This window comes from Chelonia mydas, chromosome 7 (assembly GCF_015237465.2).
Source record: "Chelonia mydas isolate rCheMyd1 chromosome 7, rCheMyd1.pri.v2, whole genome shotgun sequence".
NCBI lineage: Eukaryota > Metazoa > Chordata > Testudines > Cheloniidae > Chelonia > Chelonia mydas.
Genome location: NC_057853.1, coordinates 70,772,771 through 70,789,335, shown reverse-complemented (window position 1 = coordinate 70,789,335; position 16,565 = coordinate 70,772,771). Strand labels below are relative to the sequence as shown.

Sequence of the window (16,565 nt, the reverse complement as noted above, 5' to 3'; positions counted from 1 at the left end):
GATCACCAAACACTAATTCAACCATAAATTTCTTTATTAAGTCCAAAGGACAAATGGTATTTATACAATTGCTCAAAACATGCCTAACAGCCCAAAGATAACCAGTCACTACACCCAATACAGTAACAAATTATTCATAAGCATGTGATCAGTATATTTAAAAACAGGTCAGACCCAGGGAAAACTGTCTCATCCTGGTGTGCTCCAGAATGATCAGGTAGGGTCTAACAAAGATCTTTCAGATTCATGGCTCTTTTTATACCCATCAGCTAACTTGCTAGCTGTAGCAAAAACCCAGTTTGAAGCAATTTATCCTTTGCTTTTTTCCTTCCTTTCTTGTCTACTCCCATCTCCTTGCTTACCAGCAGAACAGTGGGAAGGTTTGTGCTTGTTTCTTTTGAAGAGAAAAGGTTTTAAGACCGTTTTTCTTTCTACTGCAGCTTTTTATTAGGTTTTTTTAACCATGCATCCGTCCTACATTATAACTACTACTACTAATTATTCTCATAGGCTTCCTTTATTTGCTGATTAGGGTCTTTTTCTGCTTATTAGCCACAAACTATGAAGCAAATACATTATTTTTAAATCAAAGTTAAGATAACTATAATTCTTTGGTTTTATAACTGGCTGTACACCTGGTTTAACCCATCCCTAAAAAAAACTGATGAATGTTGTCCAAGATCAGCTGTTTAGAATTCTAAGGCATCCATTGTGCCTGATTTCAATATTAAGATTTGCAAATACAAGATGTAAGAAATGTAATAGTAAGATAGTCCACAGGGCTACTGTATTATCATCATGATTCCCTTGAGAATAGTGCTAGTTAATAATATTCTATCCCTGGTGATACTTTATAGATTAATTATCAAGATGCAACTTGCTCTTTTTAATTTCCAGTAGAGCATCACTTATCACTGTTTAGAAATTTGAGATATTTTATGACAAAGACAGTTCCACCCTTATATTGGCTATAAGGGTCATTGTGGAGCAATGAGAGGTACTCCAGGCACTCAGCTTGCTAGTTCTGGAGCTCTTCTATCTGTTGTTAAATAGGACAGTGAGAGAGAATATAAAGCAGTTTCCATGGTCTCCATGTATTTTTGAAGTACACAAAGAAAATACATGTCCCACTCCTTCCTGCAAATAAACAAACAAACACAGAAACAAAATGGCTGTCTTGTTCCAATACAGATTCAGTTCTTTCATCTGGGGAAGTTTATTTTCCACACAGCTGTGTAATGGTTTGCTAGGTGCTGTCATTTTTCACAAACCTGCTCCAGTCATTGAGCACACCAATATTTCTGACTTGAGAGAGATTTTAAAAAGCCACATGCATCTGATGGAACAGGTAATTTGTGAACTGTTGTGTAAGCTCACTGTTTTAAACTTTGAATAATGGTGTACTGCCAAATCATAACTAATATCTGTCAGAATTTACAGACTACATGGGGGCGAAAAAAACGGGTTTACTAATCCGTACCAGACAATGCGTTCAATAAATTTTTATACCTTTGTAAACATTTCAAGGAGAGATTTGTCCTTTTGCCCCCCCTGGGTCTTTTATAGAAGCATCTTTCTTTATTCAAGATTTGTGAGTGACTATGTCAGGTTTTCCTCCTCCTTCCCTCACTTAATATTATATAAGACCAGTATTTTAAGATGGCTTTGTGTATTTTATTCTCAGTTTCAAGGCTTTAAAGAACATGGGACAGATTTGTCCTGCTGTTACATAGTGGTTTAACCTACTGTAATGGTCTCATAATATTTCATGTATGGATCAGCGATAGGCCTTTCAAGTTTTCACTTCACAAGCAATCACAAAAATGCTTCATTACATTTCATTTAGTGCTGGAAATTTGTCTCCTTTTCTTGTAAGGTAATTCTGTTTACTTGGCTCAGATGAGTTTCTTTTGTCTTTGCTATGATAGTTGGTAAATCACAAGTTGGTCCTTTCTGGGTCATGCTCTCTAAATTCTGATTGCTTAACTGGTGAGAAGAGATTTTACACCTTTATGAGAAACAATTGGGTGGTCAAAAGACCTAAACAAAAACCTTAAAAAAAATAAAAAGGACAGAATTTTATTAACTTTATAGTATTGGTATATGAGAGAGGCACAGTAAGAAAAGATATACCATTTTAAACCTATAGCTAATCTAACCTTTAGTTTTGTGAAAGCCAGAAATTAAATACTTCCTTATCCTTGAAAGGTGACAATTATGCAGGGCCTAGGGCAGCAGGAGTTGCATAGGGTAAAGGGGATTATGCAGAAAAACTATAAACACCTGTGCTTGGATGGAAGCCCTCTAAGCAACCTTCATAATGTGGTTTGGGAGGTAGTACTCTTCCCTCTGAGTAGATACTGAACTGAAGCCCCAGCATGGTGTGTGCTAGTACTGTACTGCTTTCAGATGAGACACAAAAACTAGGGCCTGACCAGTATGGTAATTTAAAGAGACCATGGCATTTTCCTTACAAGTAGGGTTAATCCCAGTGTCTCAGCCACATTCCGTTTAAGAAATTCCTATTTACCTAAATACACTCTCAAATTTCAACTGACTATAAGTATCCTCTTTCTTTGCTCAACTTGAGCATAGTGTAGCTATTTCACCGGAAAGATTTCAAGTGGACCAAGTGAGCTTTCACTCGATATAGAATACACATTACATTTAAATATGTAAAGTGCCTTAGGGTTTTATGGAATGAAAGACATTGTTTTACAGATATTCTTGGAATTCTACCTAGGGCATGAGGGATTCCCTGCTCCTCATTAGTCCTGGGGAAATAACTAGGATTTTGTTTTCCTATCTGATTTTCCCTTTAAATGTTTCCATTGCCTATCATTGCTCATTTGCCAACAAACTAGTGTGTTAACTTTCACTTTTAAGCCAGCCTGAAGCTATATTGAATTTTAGTTTACCAGAAAACAGTAGAATAAAAATGTTGATTACTGTTATCTAACACTAAGCTTAAGAATATAACAGCAGAACTACTGTCAAAAACCTCCTCTGCTGATATGCCTTTTGTCTGATTGCAGGCATACTGTGGCTTTGCTCGACCAGCTGTTCCCCCTCAGCATCTTTCAGCAGTAGCCACAGGAAACTGGGGATGTGGTGCCTTCGGTGGTGATTCCAGATTGAAAGGTAAATAATAGCAATGTTTTAAGGACAGAATGAATCAAATCAAATGTCAAGTTGGAGTAAGCTTTCTATTTTAGGTGCTTGGACACTTTGGTTGAGAAGGAAATAAGTTTTTATTCCTCCCTCTTTAAAAGTCCCGAAAATTGAAATGAGTTTTCATAGCAAACTGCTAGCCAAGGGCTGGAGTAGTACTAAAACCATCTGTAGTACTAATCCAAAAAGGAACATGCTTGTTCTTAAATTCATGTATTTTGCACATTATAGTGGGAGGAGGCTATAATTCTATTTTGACAGGCAAGGTCAAATGGAATGAGCATGGGAATGGGAGTCAAGAATTTGAGTTTTAAATCGTTGCTGCCACTGGCACACTCTGTGGCTTTGGGCCAAACTTTGAGCCCGATCTTAAGTGGACCTTTATTTATGGGCCCACAAAACTGTCTTAATTACCTAGTTCTACTCACAAATCCTAAATCCTCAGATACCTAAAATGCAGGAGCAAATAATTTTGGTTGCAAAATAGTACCTGCAATTATTTGCAAGCACAGTTTGCTGCCACAGTTTGCCTCGCCCTCAGTTTCTTTAATCTGTTACAAGTTATTCTCGTTCTTTTCTTGTTTATCCAGTATATGTTTGCACTGATTTTTACAGAAAAATCATTAGTGGCCACTGCCTTAAGCAGACTCCTAATCAGAGCAAAACAGGGTTGATACCTGCCCATCTACCCCACACGAGGGTTAATATCTGTATAGCACTCCGAAGATGTAAAATGTTAAGTATAATACAGTAACTCCTCACTTAATGTTGTAGTTATGTTCCTGAAAAATGCAACTTTAAGCGAAACGATGTTAAGCGAATCCAGTTTCCCCATAAGAATTAATGTAAATGGCAGGGGGAGGGGGTTAGGTTCCACGGAAATTTTTTTTTGCCAGACAAAAGGCATTATATACATTTTAAACAAGCAATTTAATACAGGTATAAGTTTTAAACAATTTTAAAGAAACAATTTAATACTACAATCATCACTGCTGAGTATGAAGCAATGGGAACATCATTGTTGCGTATGAAGCAATGGGAGGTGCCCCCGCCTTACCCCACACAGGCACAGCCCACTGGCACTGCAGACAATGAGGCAGGCAAGGATGCTGAAGGTGCCATAAGCTAGGAGAAGCACATTGCACAGCAGCAGCTTCCCCTACTGTGCAAGCACCAGGGGCGGGGGGCTCAACCCACTCCAACCCTTCCCCCAAGTACCCACCCTTAACTCGCCTCTTCTCCCCCCCCCATCTCCTCCCCCTTTACTCCGCACACTGCCTCCTCGCTCCTCCCTTCTGCCTCCTCAACGCTGCAAACAAGCTGATTGCTGCGGGCAGGAGGCAGGGGGAAGGAGGCTGATCTACAGGGTCTGCCGGTGAGTGGGAGGCGCTCGGGGGTGGGCCTTAGGGGAGCTGATAGGGGGCTGCCAGGTGTGGACAAAGCAGGCAGCAAAACATCGTTATAGCGGAGCATTGCACAACTTTAAATGGAGCATGTTCTGTAATGGAACAGGGATGTAAGATCGAAACAATGTTAAGCGAGAGGACGTTAAGTGGAAAGTTACTGTATTTGAGATTGTTGGCTGATAAGAATGAGTTGCATTATAGGAGAGCTTATGCCCTGTAGCGGGGCAGTCACCCTGCTCCAGCCCTGAAGGGGTTAAAACCAGCCCTGGGAAAGAGCTGCCCCAGGGAGCCAATAGGAAAAGACTGGAAGGTAGCCAATCAGGGCCAGGCTGGGCCCTATAGAAGAGCTTCAGGGCCAGAAGGCAGGGCAGTCTCTCTCTAACAGTGGAGAGAGAAGGACCTATCTGCCCACATTGGTACCTGAGGTAGAGTAGTGCTGGGGAAAAGCCAGAGGAGCTGGGGAACTCCAGCCAGGTAACTCCCCAGGCTGCAGCTTTGTGCAAGGCCTACAGAGGTACGGGGCTGCAGAGGCGTGGCCCCGGGGTTAGGCAGGGGCAGCTGGTCCAACCCCCTTGCCAGTGATGAGTGGTTTACTGACTGCAGTGTGCCCCAGTGAGCGGGGACTAGATGATGACTGGCAGTAGCCACTGAGGCAAGTTGGGGTTTAGAGGGTTGGGGATTCCCCTGGGAGGGACCCAGGGCCAGCGGCAGGTGGCCAGGAGGAGGCGCTCCGGGCTGTAATCGAACTAATTCCCAGGATCACCGGCAGGAGCACTGTGCTGGTGAGTCTTGCTTTGCTACATGCCCCATTTTCTCCCCTACCACTTTGAGGGCACCAATTGCCCGTGCAACATACTTGACATCATCGTCAGGAAAGGACAGGAAACATAGCTTCCTTTGAAGCCTCTGTAAATGCCTCTTGATCTCTGCCTTCCTAAAAGGCAAAGTGTATTCTTGGGACCTCCGGTCTCTTAAATCTCTCCTTCCTTGCAACCAAATCCCTCAATTTCTCTTGCCTTGTCCTTAATCAAGGCATTCAACCTGCAGCAAACCCCAAAGTCCTGGATTAATTTGGGACTGCTTCCCACTTTGTGGGTACCTGCAAATCAAGCACTCGTTTGGATTCTGGATTAGTAGATTCCCAAATCTAGTTCTGCATAGTTATAATTTAACATAATTTAAATCTAAACAGAAATTGCAATATTTTGCTGCTTATTGTCAGGTGTTTGGGGTGAAAAAATATTTTCAAAAGTTAGTTTTATAACTATGACCTAGTGAATATTTTAGGTGGTTATGTTAGAAACTAAATGTAAGCATCATGATCTTCAGGCTGCCAGCTGCATTAGTTTTCTTTCCAAATGTGTTACACTCAGCGAGAGCCTATTTTTCACTCTGTGCTCATTGATTTCGTGACAACTGTTTTTTGTTTTCCATTAAATAAAATAGATTACCAAGTTCAGGCCATCAATACAAAGCCAAATCTGCTGCAATCTGTGATCATATTTGATGGACAGTTCAAGTTAGGGAGTTTTAATAAATGTTTTAATTTGCATAAGAGCTCCTTAGTCTGAAATGCAATATCCCAGTGTAATCCTAAAATGTATGGGTTTCTGCTAGAAATAATGATCACTTGACTAAGGTATGATTGCACCAACAGTGGACATGAACTTTACAATTGATGGTCCTACACTGAAAATACCTTTCACGCAGAGGTCCAGTCTGGGGGTGACCAGTAGGACTGTCCCGGCAGATTTGTTGAGGAAAGAGGCATTACCTTAAAAATCAGTGTTGAGTAGATGAAAATTAGAGGAGGACCTCAGAGAGAGTGAGAGTATAAGGGCATGGCAGAATTATAAGTGTGTGTGTTTAAAGAAATATAAATTATGTTATGAAGCATAAATAAGCTTTTTTTCAGTTACAATATATGAACAGAAGTTTAATTTTATTTGGCTTTTGTTCACTAATGTTGTGGCCTATTGATGTTAGAAAATGTTTATAACCTGATCTCCAGTAAGCCAAGTGCTATAATTATCTCTAGTCTGGCAAGAGAAAATTAGCCACTTTCTCTACCTATTGGTGGAATTTGCCTTACTTTCTGTATCCATCTATGATTTTTCAGAGCTGAAATTCTCAATTTAGTACCACTTGAAAGCAGGTTTTGCTGCAGCTACTGTGTTGAGAATACAGATCAGAATATACAAATGTATCCTCTAACCCAAGGGTTCTCATACTTCATTGCACCACGACCCCCTTCTGACAACAAAAATTACTTCACCACCCCACGAGCGGAGACTGAAACCTGAGCCCGCTTAAGCCCCACTGCCCGGGGGGCGTGGGCAAAGCCTGAGCCCACCACTCTGGGTGTGGGGGGCAAAGCTGAAACTCAAGGGTTTCAGCCCCATGCAGGGGCCCTGCAACCTGAGTCCTGCCACCGAGGGCTGTAGCCCTCGGGCTTTGGCTTCGGCCCTGGGTAGCGGGGCTCAGGCCTCAGCCCTGGGCCACAGCAAGTCTAAGACAGCACTGATGACCCCAATCAAAGGGGGTCGTCACCCACTTTGGGGTCCTGACCCACAGTTTAAGAACCACTGCTCTAACCTTATGCTGTGTTTCCATCAGATATTATAAACTTCGGGGCTGATCCACTGAAATTGGTGGAAAGACATCAACTAGAGTTGGATCAGGCTCTAACCAGGGTTTGGCTGTGTCAGTACTTGGTTGGTAGAATTAGGGAACAGCTAGGTGCTGCACAAGAGGTATTATGATTCAGCATGTGACATTTTTTTTCCTGAGTCAGTGCTGATATGATACTTGAAGAGTTAAAACAGCCTTTTTGAATAAAACATGGGGCAAAACTAAGAACTTGACCAACTTCTGATCATTTAAAATCCCGTGATTCTCTTCCTGAGAATTGAAGTGGTAATTCCTGGCCAAATTCAAACTACTTATTATGTTCTGCCTGGGCAAATTCCCTATATGATTTCAAGTGCAAAAGATGTTTTCTCCGCTTGACCTCAAATGTTATATACCATTGTTTGCACTATGAAATTTGGGAATCGTTTCATCCCAGTAGTAGCTCAGTTTTTAGTGGTGGAGAAAAGTCTATCGGTTAAAGTTTGTAAAGAGCTTTAGGATCCTTTGTGATGGAAGGAATTACATACATGTAAGATTATCAATGTCATCTGTAGTTTTCATGAACTAAAAGAAACTGATATTATAGATTTTACAGGCTGTCTTAAATCTGACAATATATGGCAGTGAGAAAGCAACTTTAGAAATGAAGAACTTGTGTACTGATATGACATTTGGGGCTATATTTTGTATATGTATTTTTATAACCCTTTTTAGTATGGTGTTGACCAGTGTTTTTATTTGTGTTCAGAAATGCAGAGATTCAAGTTTGAGATATGAATTCATTTTCACAGATTAAAAAAGCAAAATAGTCTTCATCTCCAAATGTTCTACCAAGAGATTCTGCTAGGGTGACCAGATGTCCCGATTTTATAGGGACAGTCCCAATTTTTGGGTCTTTTTCTTATATAGGGTCCTATTACCCCCCACCCCTTGTCCTGATTTTTCACACTTGCTGTCTGGTCACCCTAGATTCTGCAGATGTTTCAGGAGAACTTGGTTATTTTATATATTTTTTTTAAAAAAGTACATTTGTTCTAGAAGCCTTAATCACACTCCAGCATGATTGTGTGTCACGCATTAAAGAAAAGCTATTGTATTGAAAATACAGTCTGAATCAAGGTCAAAGTGAATGACCTGAGAACGCAACAAACTGCAGTATAAAGAGAAAATTATTCCTGATTATAAATAGAGGAATGCTATGTTGGCTAAATAAGACTTTTTGAAGTAGATTTCAGCTTGTTTGTGACTGTTTTCAATGATCTTAAGCTATGAGCATAGATATTTTGAATATTTAAAAGGTGAGTTTATCTGGCTGTGTACACACATGTGGTAATGTCTGTCTGTCTGTCTATCAGCTAGAGATACAACTGAGCTACAAAGTTTGGATCCACATCCATAAACCTTCCCAAAGATTGGGGTGCTTGGAGGCAAGGTTTTGATTTGGATTAATTTCTACTTTGTATCAAATGTGATCAGCCTGAGGTGAGGCTGTAACTGATTTCAAGTCACCACAGAATTGGCTGTTCATAAAAATGCCCCTTTTTGGTCTCCTTCAAAAAAATTCTGCTTTAGTATTGTGAAGTGGGCTTTGTTTGTTTATTTTCTGAATTGCACTGTGTGTATGTACTGGAAAAGGTTAAAGATATGCATACAATTATCCTGTGGATCTCTGACTTACTACAGTCTAACAGCCATAGTCATCAGTGTTGTTCCCATGTCCTCTAAATTTCTTTGCACTAGAGCTGTTTGGCCTCTACAGTCTTTTCTATAGTTCCATGAAGTATATCTGCCCTTAATTCTGTAAAAAGAAAAGGAGTACTTGTGGCACCTTAGAGACTAACCAATTGATTTGAGCATGAGCTTTCGTGAGCTACAGCTCACTTCGTCGGATGGAACACTTTATCCAGGCCAACTTAGTTTTTTCTTTAGAAAAATCAAATAGTATATCGTAATCCTATATTGCAGTACTGCCAAAAGGTTCCACTTAGGATTCATGATTCCATTGTGCTAATTTGGGGGGAATAATCTGAAGTGATGCTTCTTGTACAGAAAGGAATTCTTTCCTGATTGTTTTAAAATATTTACCCAGTTTTCCAGTATGTTCCAGTTAAAAGGGAGGAGCAAGGTCTCAGATAACTAAAATAAATGCTAAATGTTCAGTATCGTCATAGTGTTACGAAAATGTATTTTAATGGGGTATGTTATTTGTGATTACATGAGAGACAAGGTACTTCTCAACTACCTAGATCACTGTTTTTATAAAAACTTCTCTAACCTGAAAAAATCTGTTCAAAAAACTAAAGTGAGAAACCAAAGGGAGGTTTTTCCCATTAGCTTCAAAGGACATTGGACCAGGCCCTAACAGAGGTAAGGGAAGGCATGTATGGTGGGAAGTCTGACTGAAGCCACTGCTGTTTGTTCCTCGCTTTCATGAGTGCCAAATTTACAGACTTTTAGCAATTAAAAGTAAAAACTCGGGTGGAAAGCAATTTGCAGAGTACCTTCTCATGCTCCTAGTGCAATGTGCAGTTGCATAGTTCATTTGGCCTAAATGTGAAGATTCATTAGATTCAGTTCTCCTATGCAGGTTAGTTCATTAGGCCCTTTATAAAACAAAACTACTGAAGTGTTACCAAATCCACAGGCTGCTGGTTCAATATTTTAATTAAAATATCATCCCCAAATTGAGATTGATTGTGTATGTGAGGAGTGTAATGAATAATTTAGTTCTGGGTTTAAAAGGGCCCTTTGATTAAAGAGCATAGTATGTTAAATTTGTCCTCCTAGCTGAACAATGAACACCTTACTAGTGTGCTTTGCCCTGCCAGGTGTGACTGCAAGGACAATTCCCTATGTCATATTTTTGTTTAAAATAAAATTCTTCACCACCTTCTACCTGGTGAGTATAGAGTGGATAATATCCCTGACGGACATTGTGAATGGAAAGATTAGCATTCAGACAAGTATATCTCTAGAGACGAGAAATAATGGTAACCCTCCATAGATTCAGCAGTTGATAGAGATCCATCGTTTGGAACATTGTAAGGCTGATTGAGCTAAACGTGATTAAATAATACATAAAGTGCCTATCACGCTACTTGCTAAGTATGGTTTCTTAACATGAATACTTACACATTTTACTCTTCAGAAGAAAGTAGTCTCCCTATTTTCCATATGAAAAAAACGGAGACAGGGAGGCTAAGTAGTATAACGTACCCAAGCTCATAGAGGGAGCCTGTGTCAGAGCAGTGGAGGCGGTGTCATCCAGTGGGTAAAATATAAAACTGGGACTTCGGAAACTTGGGTTATATTCCATGCTCTCCCACTGACTCTCTAGGGGTCACATAAGCCCCCTTTATTCATGCTGAGCAGTAGTTTACTAGGCTAGATTGGCAATCTGCATTGAGTAAAGGACAGTGTATATCTGCACTGACTGAGGGATTCACATTTGGTCCCTGCTTCCCCTGTGTTCTTGGGGGAAGGAATCTATACTAACCCTTTTCCTGGCATAGTTTACACTCAGATGTGCCAGGTTTTATGTTGGGGGAGGAGCGAAGGCACTCCCTGCCCACCTGAATGGAAGAGGGCATATTTTCTCAATGGTTGTTGCTCTGCCCTTATCTGGCTTTGTGACCCACAACGCAGGCAGCTCACACAAGGCAGTGGGGGATGGTCTCTTAATCCACAGTGCAGGAACATTAGCCAGTTTATAATTGAGTCCTACTTGAATAGACCCATTTACTTCAAGGGAACTACTTGAACATCAAGATACAACTTGATGTAAGAGGACAGAATCTGGCCTATTGTGTACTTAACTGCTCTGAGCTTCAGTTTCTGGTTGTTTTTTGTTTTAAGTGGAATGATACTTGCAGTTTTACAAAAAGTGGGCTTTAAGATCTGCAGATGAAGAATACCATGTGGTGTGATTATTAGTTGTGAAAGCTCCCAACTTAAATTTAGACCACCGATTACTCTACTTCTATAATAAATTGTCTTATCCTATATTTACCTGTGTTCTGTGTTCTCTCTCCCTTTTAAAAAAAATTTATTTATTTATTTATTTATTTATTTATTTATTTTTTGCTGCAGCCTTAATACAAATCCTTGCAGCTGCGGAGGCTGGGCGAGATGTGGTTTATTTTACCTTTGGAGATGCTGAGCTGATGAGGGATATTTACAACATGCACACCTTTCTCACTGAGAAGGGCCAAACTGTTGGTAAGCATAAAACAATCTCTCTCCACTGTGAAATATAAAGAGGAATAAATCCCTCTCCAGTGTGAAAGTTGAACAGTAAGAAATGTAGACACTAGGATCATAAAAGTGCTGAATTTAAGTAAAGAAAACCTCAGCATTACAGGTCTATGCAAGAAGCTGTTCCTGAAAAAGTGGTAGATAATAAACATGTGCCATCATAGAAGTTAGTTTATGGTAACTGAAGGCCTGCCAGAGCTCTAAATAGAATTTGAAATGCTTTTCTGTCTTTAAAAAAAAATAGGACCCACATTTTTGTTCCTCATACTATTCTGGTATGGTATTATGAGCCCTATGCTACAAGCCCTGATGCACCTAAGTAGCTGGATTTGAAGTCATTTGGACTCATTGAGTCCCAATGGCAATACAGGAGAAGCTACATTCATTGCCCTGCTGATAGTAGTACCTCTAACTTCTTTGTGGGAAACAGAACTCTAAATTTAGGTCTTTCCAAATCAGTTGAAAAAATAATCCATTCTGTAATGGTTTTGTTGTTTAAAATTATAAAGTGTATATACATACAGTTACTGTGAAACTCACCACTCCTTGCACAGAGTTCAGGTAGTTTTTTTGCAATCAGTTGTGTAAGCAATAGATTTTGTGCAAGGAACTGAGAAGTTGAGTGGGACCCAAAGCCTTGTTTTCAACTAGCTAGCAAACCACAGATTATGACACAGTCCCTCTTGGTCTGCATTTCCAGCCTACACGCTGAAATAAGAGCTGCTGCCCCTTCACTTCCCCTAAACAATGTTCCTTACCACTGAAATCCATGTAAATGCAGATCCTCTGGCCTGTACACAGTTGTTGATTGTGAATATATACATACTTATAGTATGATGCAGTAATTTTAGAATTACTTAATTAGTTTTATTTCTTTTCATTTTCAAGGGGATATTTACAGGCTGTTGCTCAGATATTACAATGAAGAATGCAGAAGCTGTTCTACTCCAGGACCAGATGTGAAGCTTTACCCTTTCCTATATAATACCCTTGAATCCTATGCAGATTCCACCGATGAAGATGAGAAAGGATTGGGCTTTGATGACTAAAATAAAAATTTATGAGGAGGATTTTTTTTCCTCTCCTAATATATTGAATTGCTGGGTGTAATATATGGACCGGCTTAACTTAATATCAATGTATATAATACTGCATTTGTAATCCTATAAACTCTCCTAACCTAAAACCAAACTTTCAGAGGTGAGATTTTCTGTTTATACAACATAAACCCCATTCATCCACATATATAAAGGGTTTGTTTTGTAAATCCTATTTGCATGTCGTCTTGTTCATCGGCAGATTTTGGTCTATATTTGTTACCCTTTGGAATCAACAAATACCAGTTTATGTGAAAACTCTCTCTTTAAGAGAACCTATAAAATATACAGATTTCCAACATAAAGTGATTACTAGTAAACCCACAGCCATGTAACTCATGGGCGTGATGTTAGGAAAGCCTGTAATTATCCATTTCATTGGAAATTCTAACAGTTCCAGTCCATCCCTGGAACTGCCATGGTACTTTTGCCTTTAATTTTCACTTATTAATTTCTGCAGCTTTAAAACTTCACAATTTTAAATATGTTTTAAATAAAAAGTAAAAGTTTAAAAACTGCAAGGATTATGGGGAAGCAAAAATTAAAGCAGCACCCACAACAACTCTTCTGGTGTTGGCACTCTGAGGAGAGAAGGACAACAGGAAGTTAGACTGGGAAAGGGAAAAGAGGGGCTGAGTTATAAGGAAAAAAGAGAGAAAACATTAAAACTAGAGGAAGCAGAGGGAACAATTTCACATTGTTTATTTACATTCTTAAAAATTTGTAGTAGGTCCTAAGTATTATATAAAAACGGTGAACAAGTTCTTAAACATTATGATGGATCTAAAATTACTCAAAGTTTGCTGCAGTGATTTGTAATATTGCTGGAATTCAGTTATTTGTTAGATTTACAACAGCATATCAATGATCCCCTATCTAGAATATATACAGATATACGCATGTAGATGTGTATAAATGTGCACACAATAGACATGAAACGAGGATATGATAATTACTTAGGCATCAGTGGGCAAGAAATCTTTCCATCCTACGAAAAAGAAAACATTAAAACAGCAACTGTTGGTGGGAGCTGTGTGCGCGCGCGCCATTTGAAGTATGGAAGAGATACCAGTGGAGGTATGTCACGTGAAGTAGTGTAGAAATTGTGCTGTTACCATCTCCATGAGTCCAAAATGAATGCTGCTGCTGTACATTTAAAAAAAAAGTATGAATGAGTTTCAAGACTTCAGGAACATAACTGTAGCATAACATCCCAGGAATGTATACTGGCTAAACTCTATTGATTTCAGTGGAAGTTTTGCCTCTGGTAAGCAGTCTGCAATTTAGTCCCAAGGTGGAAAGTACGGCCTTCTCTCCATTAGGGTTTTTTTGTCCAATCTCATTATTGCTGCTGCTGCTGCTACCAGTTAAGCTCCGCAGGTGGTAGTAATACTGAAAGCTGTAGAGTAGATAAAGCACTGTTGGCCACCAACATTTTCAGCATGATGTCTGGTAGATCTCTGAGTGGGCTTAGACAACATGGTGCTTAAATACTGGTGCGCCTACATTAAAGCTCCTGCTGCTGCTCGTACTGTTGGAGCTGAACTAGTGGGGAATTTGGGACATGAAAAAAGATTAGTGCAGACGCTCTGTAAAAACATCTTCACAGTTATGCTAATGGTTCAATTAGGAAAGATCACCATTCCTTGTAATTTAATACATTATGGCACAGGTGATTTAACCCTGCAATTCCCAACTGTTGTACTTTTGGTCCATCCAAATCCATTGAAGAGCAAATTGAAAAAGAAATCTCGATAAAGAGACTTGGAATAGCATTTCAGAACCTGTACTTCGTTTATATCTGTGGCTGTAGAGCTAAAGGAAATGTGTCTGTTCCAGGGATTGCTCAGATTCTGACTATAAGAGGTTAATGCTCATAGTGAACTCTTATTCCAGGCATTTTGGACTAAGGATCGTGTTTTAGGATTTGACTCCAATGCATTGCTGATAATAAACACAACCTGATCATACGTGTGTTCAGAAAATTGAAGCTAAATGCCAAATCCTGTTCAGCTTACTACTTATAGCAAAGGTGAACAGGATTTGGCCTAAACAACTGGAAGAAAATACAGCAGCAAGTCCTGTAGTTGGGCATAACTTCCCCCTTTTTTAAATAAGTCTTATTGAAAACAAGCATTGTGTTCATCTTTGGGGAAAAAATCAGTTTTGTAGATCAAACTCTACCAAATGAATTTCTTGTCATTACAAGAAAGTCTACTTCAGCCATGAAAATGGAGAATATTTGTAACTATAAGATGATTTTCTCAAGTTCATTTTCTGACTGTACCATAGTGTATTCAATTCAAAGAATAAGATGTTGGTAGTATCAAGAATTTCCAGGACAATCCATGTGATCATATCTATGATTTTTTTTTTGTTTTTTTTTCTTAAAATCCTGGAGAATTAAATAATGGTGGAGCAGAGAGAGCAACTTATTCAAGCTCAGTTCTTTAATGTATGTTCCTCCATATATATTCTTTGAAATTTAGTTAATAAATTGTCTGCTTTTTCACCTGTCCATACAGAATTCATTTAATTTATATATAGTCACCTGAAAAATTAGAAGTAATATCTCCTGTATCTTTATGTACTTGGTCTTTGAAGGGGGAATACTGTGAAGGCACTTGCGATGTAATATTGAGTGCAGCATAAAGATTATATTTACTTATACAGACTTGAAGTAACATAGCACACGGTTAAGAAGTTGTTAAAAGCATTATATTCCCAGGCTCTTTCTAATCTGAGAGGAAATTAAACTGTCCAGGATGTTCCATCAAAGCCAAAAGGACAACTTTGGGTCAGTGTAATATTCACTCTACATCTTAATTTCTTTCCCACCCAATCAGCATCATCCATACTTTCTGGAGCATACTATCTAGCCAGAGGCGCTTCTGTTGCTGAATTCAAAATACTGAGAAATGGAGAGTGCTGATGGACTAATCTTGCAGTCAGGGAAGCTAGAATTTTACTCTCCTAGAAACCTGTTTGTGGAATGCTCTATTCTCTTCATTCTTATAGGGGTGTTTGCTACATATGTTCAAATAAACAGAATTATTAAACTTCCTACCCCAACAATTGATTTATACTGTGTTTTAGCTGCAAAATAGAATGATCAATATGTAACAATGGTGGGCAGTCTATTAGATTGGAGTGTGGTCTTATAATCAGGTTAGGGGGACGGAGTGCCTCTGTTCACTTTACAGCTATTACACCTAAATACCTCGGTCAGGAGGTGCTTTTATCCAGTTATGTGTACCAATAGCTGAATATATTAATTTACGGATTGCTGAAATATTCTTGACACATTCTTAAACTTGCAGTTGATGCATCATATTTTGATTTTTCTGGATGCTAATGTTTACATGATTTTTGTAGGAATAAAATATAAAAAAAATCTGATGATCAGAACTTTGTCCTCTTCATTATTTACGATCGTGATGTATCATGTTTGGTAAATTTGAGATGGGTTGAGATTTCCAGTATGTTTACTTTGTATAATACTGGCTATTTACCAAGGTAGTGTAACAGACTAAAAATAAATTGTAGCAAAGAGTAGTCCAGCTAAACCTTCTTTGCCTGTTGTGTGCTGTTGCTAAGCAGTGTTGATCAATTGCAGCATTTTTTAAAAAGAGGATTACTATAAATTTGAAGGATGAGCGAAGTGATTTTGTACAGGGGTCTAACTAATAAACTGTGTGTTAGTGTGCAAGTGCACATACAGTTGGCTATTCAATTCTTTAATTTCCATTGGCAAGCAATTAACAGTATTATGGTATTCACAACTTTGCTTTAAAACGAGTGTTGGAAATACTACAGTAGCATTAATTTAAAAAAAAACTGAAAAAATTTAAACAAATGCTGTGTGTCCTATGTTTGCCCAATCAATTTGTAAAAGCACTTTGAGATTCCCACTAGATGAAAGCTCTGAGAACGAAATGATTATTGTAAAGTCGTCATTTAAATGAATTTCAAAATCAATTTTCTTCATTACAGAAGAATATATATA

General features: G+C 38.9%; 1 protein-coding gene across 11 annotated transcripts in view; it reads left to right on the top strand.

Moving 5' to 3' along the window:
- PARG (poly(ADP-ribose) glycohydrolase) overlaps positions 1-15,964 on the top strand; it is a 124,577-nt gene extending 108,613 nt beyond the window's left edge. For 9 of the 11 annotated variants that reach the window (XM_027829470.3, XM_043552163.1, XM_037904480.2 and 6 more), the window contains 3 exons: positions 3,036-3,141; positions 11,298-11,426; positions 12,351-15,964. In XM_027829470.3, the coding sequence (XP_027685271.1) occupies positions 3,036-3,141; positions 11,298-11,426; positions 12,351-12,511 (396 nt within the window). In that variant the 3' untranslated portion in view covers positions 12,512-15,964. Of the gene's footprint in view, positions 1-1,191; positions 1,349-3,035; positions 3,142-11,297; positions 11,427-12,350 lie in introns of those variants that run through there. The other 2 variants (XR_005226169.2, XM_043552165.1) reach the window with 2 other exon arrangements.
- The last annotated feature ends 601 nt before the right edge of the window (positions 15,965-16,565 follow it).